The 7,248-nt window shown below is 42.6% G+C and overlaps 1 protein-coding gene across 1 annotated transcript; it reads right to left on the bottom strand.

The window, feature by feature from the left end:
* Positions 1 to 3,256: 3,256 nt before the first annotated feature.
* LOC139242581 (probable G-protein coupled receptor 139) lies at positions 3,257 to 6,521 on the bottom strand. The gene is made up of 2 exons (XM_070870429.1): positions 6,398 to 6,521; positions 3,257 to 4,155 (listed from the first exon to the last, which is right to left on the bottom strand). Exons 1-2 carry the CDS (start codon positions 6,519 to 6,521, stop codon positions 3,257 to 3,259), a joined length of 1,023 nt encoding a protein of 340 aa, XP_070726530.1.
* Between the last annotated feature and the right edge of the window lie 727 nt (positions 6,522 to 7,248).

Here is a 7,248-nt window from a genome sequence, read left to right as displayed (position 1 = left end):
TGTCTCTCTTTCCCTCTGTCCCTCTTTCCTCTTTATTATTCTGTTTCCCTCTCCCCCTCTCTGTTTCACCCTCTCTCTTTTTACCTCTATCGCTGTCTCTCAGTGTCTTTCTTACTCTGGCTATCGCTTTATCTGTCTCACTATCAATTTCTCTCTCTTCCTCTGTGGCCTTATCAGTCTCTGCCCAGTCTGTGTCTCCAAATCTCTCTCATTATCTATGCCTCTCTCTTTGTCTCTCCCTCTGTCTTTCTCTCCCTCTCTGTTCAGTATTTGTCTCTCCCACTCTGTCTCTCCCTCTCACTCCCCTTGCCTCTGTTTCTTTCATTGACCTTCTAACTCTTTCCAGCTCTTGCTTTTTCTCTCTCTCTCACCTTCTAGTGTCTTGTCTTTTCTGTCTCTTTTCCTGCTTCTCCATTTCCATCACACGTTCTGTCTCACTGTGCCTTTCTCTCTCTCTCTCTTTGACTGTTTTTCTTTCTCTCTCCACTATATTATCTATGTTACTTTCTCACAAGACCTGCAACGACGAGCTGGGAATCTCGCTAAACCTGAGCTGGTGCTGCAATCCATGTTACTGGAGCTCATATTCCAGCTCTCGGCACCATTGCATTTATCTTCAAAATGGTGAGCACTCTGGACTCTGAATCCAGCGATCCAAGTTCAAATCTTGGTGGAACCTCAATTCTTGTTGTTCCAGCTGTTGGAAATATTGGAAAAAGAAGTGAAAGACATCTGGAAGTCAATCGCTGCAGCTGGGCAGTTTTGTTGCCTTTGTCAATGATGCTTGATCTTCAAATCTAGATGTCAAATCATGTGCTCAGCCTGCAATTTCCTGCAATTTCCTGTTCCAAATCAGCGGGGGGAGAAATCTGTTTGTTGTCTAATGCTGTGCTTGCCTGCACAATGGTGTTTGCTGATATTTTTTTTGCAATATACATTCAGAAGGATTAATAATAGCGATTCAAAGCAAAGCTTTTTGAAATGCAGGCACTGCAAGTTCTTGCACTCGAAAAAGTTTGCATTTTCTTTTCATGCCAAGCTTTCTGCATCAATGCCTTGCAATGTCGATACACCTTTTACCTGGCTAGACTGAAATACAAGCTGCGATGAGCAGTGTGACATAGAGGCAGCTACTTAAGAACCTGTAGCCTTGACTGCAACTGAGTGAATTGCTCAGCATCGATACTTAGCAGAGGGAAAAGTGAGGAAGCTGAAGTTCTGGATGAGAAAAGGCTGAGCCAAAGTGTAATGTTTGAGATGATTTTGATGTTTCAAATCTTTTGACATTGAAACATAGAAAATAGGTGCAGGAGTAGGCCATTCGGCCCTTCGAGCCTGCACCACCATTCGATATGATCATGGCTGATCAGGTTCACAACTCTCTGAGTGAAGACGTTTCTCCTCAGCTCGGTCCTAAATGGCTTCCCCCTTATCCTTAGACTGTGACCTCTGGTTCTGGACTTCCCCAACATCGGGAACATTCTTCCTGCATCTAACCTGTCCAATCCCGTCAGAATTTTATATGTTTCGATGAGATCCCCTCTCATTCTTGTAAATTCCATTGAATATAAGCCTAGTCGATCAAGTCTTTCTTCATATGTCACTCCTGTCATCCCGGGAATCAGTCTGGGGAACCTTCGCTGCATTTCCTCAATAGCAAGAATGTCCTTCCTCAGATTAGGAGAACAAAACTGTACACAATATTCCAGGTGTGGCCTCACCAAGGCCCTGTACAACTGCAGTAAGACCTCCCTGTCGGTTCCATGGTGTAATGGTGAGCACTCTGAACTTTGAACCCAGCGATCTGAGTTCAAATTTTGGTGGAACCTGTTTTGTGTCAATCATTTACCCTCTGCTTACTATGTTCATGGAGACAGATTTTGAACTTAGACTATGATATTTCAAATCCCGCCAGATGCCTGCAGATGCTCCTGCAAGCCATGTTACTGGAGTTCTTCATCCTACACTTTGCACGGTGCCATTTTTATTCTTGGCTGAGATAGTTCATACTTTAAAACAATGCATGTCCTTGCATCAGACGACAAGTCCCACTGAACTGGAGTCAGAAAATATTCTATAGAAATATAAAAACTTGTTCCGTGGCCGTGTCGGTTACGGCACTTCACGGGCATATGCAAGTACTTTTAATTGCGAAGATCCTTTCTGCCTCTACCACCCTTTCAGGCAGTGAGTTCCAAATCCCCAGCACCCTCTGGGTGAAGCACAGGTCGAGACAACTCCCCGCTAATCCTGATATCAAATTGCTTTAAAGCACTGCTTCGCATGCTGCATATTTGAAGTTCAAACAGAAAATGCTGTAAATATTCAGCAAGTCAGGCATTTGGTGAGAAACTGATTTAATATATCAGGTCGATGCCCTTTCGTAAGAATTCAGTTTCTCTCTCCACAGCTGCGACCTGACTTGCTGAGTACCTGCAGAATTTTCATAGAATCTTCATAGAATCATAGAACCAGAGAAATTTCCAGCACGGATGGAGACCTTTCCGGCCCATTGTGTCCATACCGACCAACAAGAGGCTATCCAGCCTAATCCCAGTCTCCAGCTCTCGGTCCGTATCCCTGTAGGTCGCAGCACTTCAAGTGCACAACCAAATACTTTTTAAATGTGGTGAGGGTTTCTGCCTCTACCACGCTTTTGACCCCTCTGCTGAGGGATACAGGCCCTTTTCTATCCATTCTATCCAGGCCCCTCATAACTGTATACAACTCAATGAGATCTCCCGCCAGCCTCCTCTGTTCCAATGAAAATCAATGCGAACTATCTAATCTGTCCTCACAGCTTAGGTTCTCCACTCCTGGCAACATCCTCATGAATGTACATTCTCCAGTGAAATCACATCCTTCGGGTCACGTGAATTTACCTGATGGGGACCTTCCTTTGTGAATTTGCTCTTTGATGCTATGTAATAGAGTGCAGAGTACTCTGAGGTTTGTGGGGCTGCACGATCTTACAGTAATAGTTCACATTCCGCTCGGATGCCAGCAGCACAATCCATAGGCACGCTTCCAGCAGCTGGCACAACAAGAATTCAGGTTCCACCGAGATTTGAACTCGGATTGCTGGATTCAAATTCCAGAGTACTCACCATTAGTTGCGGTGCTAAGCGCACAATCCAGGCCTATGTATTTACAGAAAGTTCCTCACTTTCAGAGTCTGTGCCATAACATTGCTGGCAATGCTACGAATGTAATTAGAAATTCCAGCAAGTTAGTTCTCAAGTGACTTCAGTTGTGTTTATTTGAGTAACTTAACAATGAGTGTAAATGGAGTTCGGACAATTTTTTTCAACTCCTCTCTGAATTTAGCCTGAGTTACTACATAAATGCAGGTGTTGGTACAGGAGCTGGTAAGCTGACACATATACGCCACCTGTTGTAGTATATATCCAGGATCAGATGGATCTTTGTAATAATAAGTATTTAAGATTCTATATCTCAAGAAGTTAATGACATAGGGCATCCATAACATAATGAAGCTGCCTGATATGGTGAAGAGTAAAATCATGGATTTTCTTCGGTTCTCCATTTCTGAATCTACCTGAGCCTCGCCTTGATTGGACAACAATCCCCTGCGAACTCTGTTGGCCACTAAAATGTGCCTTACGGTCAGACCATTAAAGAGAAAAATAAAGAAAAAGGGCAAAAATGGGCTGAGGATTCGGTGGAGCCAATCATACCCAATCCAGGCTGGTAACGTGTAAAACTCTGGCTTTGATTGGCAGAACCATGGTACATTGTCAATGATATAGACAGGTTCAAATGAAAATAACCAGGGAATGTTCTTCAAGCACAACAGTAGACACACTGCTGCAATCACTGAAGATGCCGTTTTCATAATGCAATATACCGCTTTCAGTTTCTGGTAACAAATGGCAATGAGCCGATCAAAGGTGAAGGCGACGGTTAACCAGACAGAATTGTCCTTCGCCGCACAGACCAGGAAAATTATGCAACTGCATACAGGGGTGATGTACAGGGAAGAGTTTGGGAAGTAATAGTAAATAATGCGATTCAATATCACTTCTGTAATAAGCACCATCAGATCCGCCACTGCCATGGCCAGCAAGTAGAGAGTGATACACCTGGATAGCCCGCACTTCCTCCGGGATAGAATCCAAATTGCCACCAGGTTCACTGTGAGAAACAAGAAAAAACAGTCAACAAACTCGCAACCACAGTAATCTCCATTACACATTCGCCTGGCAAGTCATCCTTTGCTTCTTACAATTATCTCCACTCTCCCCTTCCATGTCACTCAGTTCACACCCTCTAATGAGACAAAAGGAGCTGTTTTCCAGGATTGCCTTGAGAAGAATAACTTTCCTGGAGTATGACAATTTTTTGGATCCAAAGGGGCCAGATTTGATGTCCTTTAAATGCACCAAACAGACACAAACCGCAAGTTATGGAAATTAGGTGAGAAGTGATTCTTCCTGCCGTTCGCCCATTCCTGCATCGACCCAGATTTGCGCTGGTCTGTTGGCCGAGCCTTAGAAAATCCCACCAGCAGGCCGGTCATTCATTACTTAAATAAAGAGAAGTTGGCTTCATTGAGGCATCAACACCATTTCAGCCAGTGTCTGCTCCCCCATGAATTCTGATGCCCCAACACGTAGGTTTAACAGGGTGAAGTAGATGATGTCAAATAATTTGGAATAAAAAGCTGGTACCAGTAAAAGTTACAGGTAATATATTAGCTTGAATAGAGGATTGGCTAACTAACAGAAAGCAGAGAATCTGGATAAATTGGTCATTTTTCAGTTGGCTAACTGAAACCATTGGGTGCCACAGGGATCAGTGCTGGGGCCTGAACTATTTGCTATGTGTATTAATGACTTGGATGAAGGTACTGTAGCCAATTTTGCTGATGATACAAAGGTAGATGGGAAAGCAAGTTTTGACGAGGACACAAAGGGATCTAGATAGGTTAAGTGAATGGGCACAAAATGGGCAGATGGAGTATAATGTGGGAAAATGTGATGTTGGTAGAAAGAATATAAAACAGATTATTATTTAAATGGAGAGAGACTACAGAATGCTGCAGTACAGAGAGATCTGGGGTCCTTGCACATGAAATGCAAAAAAATTAGCATGCAGGTTCAGAAGGTAATTAGGAAGGCAAATGGAATGATGGCCTTTCTTGCAAGGGGATGGAGTAGGGAAGTCTTGCAAAAACTGTTGGTGAGGTCACAGCTGGAGTACTGCGTACAGTTTTGGTCTCTTTATTTGAGGATGGATATACTTGCATTGGAAGCAGGTCAGAGAAAGTTCACAAGGTTGATTCCTGCATTGAAGGAATGCCTTTTGAAGAAAGTTTGAGCAGGTTGGATCTGTACTCTTTGGAGTTTAGAAGAATGAGTGGTGATCTTATTGAAACATATAAGATTCTGAGTGGGCTCGACAGGGTAGATGCAAAGAGGCTGGTTCCCCATGTGGGGGAATCTAGAACTAGGGAGCATAGTTTCAGAATAAGGGGTTGCCCATTTAAAACGGAGATGAGGAAGAATTTTTTCTCTTAGAGGGTCATGTATCTTTGGAATTCTCTGCTCCAGAGAGCTGCAGAAGGCGTGTTGTTGAATATATTTAAGATGGAGATAGACAGATTTCTGTATGTTAAGGGAGTGAAGGTTTAAGAGAATAGGTTTAAGGGAAGTAGAGGCTTATCAGGCATGATCTTATTGAATGGCGGAGCAGGCTCAAGGGGCCGGACGGCCTAATCCTGCTCCTATTTCCCTATTCTCTTATTTCTTATGTTCTTATATAGATTGTGACTAGCTGGGCCCAAGCACTGATCCTTGCGGTACCACACTAGTTACAGACTGCCAACACGAAAAGACCCGTTTATTCCTATTTTCTGTTTTCGGTTCATGAACTAATCCTCAATCCATGCTAGTATATTACCCCCAATCCCATGAGCCATAAATTTGATCAATAGCCTCTTGTGTGGCACCTTATAGAATGCCTTCTGAAAATCCAAATACACCACATCCACTGGTTGCCCCTTATCTATTCTGCTAGTTTCAACGTCAAAAAACAGATTTTTCAACAATGATTTTACTTTCATAAATCCGTGTTGACTCTGCCTAATCCGATCATCTAAGTGGCCTGTTACCAAAACCTTAATAATTGATTCTCCAATTTTCCCTGCTACTGATGTCAGGCTAACTGGTCTGTAGTTCCCCGTTTTCTCGTTACCTTCTTTCTTAAATTATGTACCTTCCAATTGCCTGAACCGTTCTAGACTCTATGGAATTTTGAAATATGTCAACTAATGCATCCACTATCTCTGTAGTCACCTGTTTCGAAGCCCTAGCATCAGGTCCAGGGGATTTATCAGCTTTCAGTCCCATTCATTTCTCCAGTACTATTTTTTTACTAATAATAATTTCTTTCCGTTCCTCATTCTCGCTAAACACTTGGTTCTCCACCATATACAGGAGTTTCTTTGCGTCTTCTTCCGTGAAGACAGACACAATGTATTTGTTTAATTTATCTGCCATTTCCTTATTCCCCATTATAATTTCTCCTGTCTCAGCCTGTAAGGGACCCACAGTTATTTTCCTTAATCACTTCCTTTTTAAATACCTATAGAAGCTTTTACATCCTGTTTGTGTGTCTGTCACTAGTTTACTCTCATTCTATTTTCGCTATAATTGGCAGACCAATTGAACAAATACTTTGGTCTGTCTTCACTAAATAAGATACAAATAACCTCCAGAAAATAATAGGGGACTGAGGGTCTGACGAGGAGGAGAAACTGAGGGAAATCCTTATTAGTCAGGAAATTGTGTTAGGGAAATTGATGGGATTGAAGGCCGATAAATCCCCAAGGCCTGGTAGTCAGCATCCCAGAGTACTTAAGGAAGTGGCCCTTGAAATAGTAGATGCACTGGCAGTCATTTTCCAACATTCCATGGACTCTGGATCAGTACCTATGGATTCGAGGGTAGCTAATGTAACCCCACTTTTTAAAAAAGGAGGGAGAAAGAAAACGGAATTATAGACCGGTTAGCTAGACATCGGTATTGGGGAAAATGTTGGAATCAATTATTAAAGATGTAATAGCAGTGAATTTGGAAAGCAGTGACAGGATAGGTCCAAGTCAGCATGGATTTATGAAAGGGAAATCATGCTTGACAAATCTAGAATTTTCTGAGGATGTAACTAGTAGAGTGGACAAGGGAGAACCAGTGGATGTGATGTATTTGGACTTTCAAAAGGCTTTTG

This window comes from Pristiophorus japonicus, unplaced genomic scaffold (assembly GCF_044704955.1).
Source record: "Pristiophorus japonicus isolate sPriJap1 unplaced genomic scaffold, sPriJap1.hap1 HAP1_SCAFFOLD_138, whole genome shotgun sequence".
In the NCBI taxonomy this organism is placed as follows: domain Eukaryota; kingdom Metazoa; phylum Chordata; class Chondrichthyes; family Pristiophoridae; genus Pristiophorus; species Pristiophorus japonicus.
Note: the sequence above shows the minus strand (reverse complement) of the source record. Positions and strands in the feature narration are given on the sequence as shown.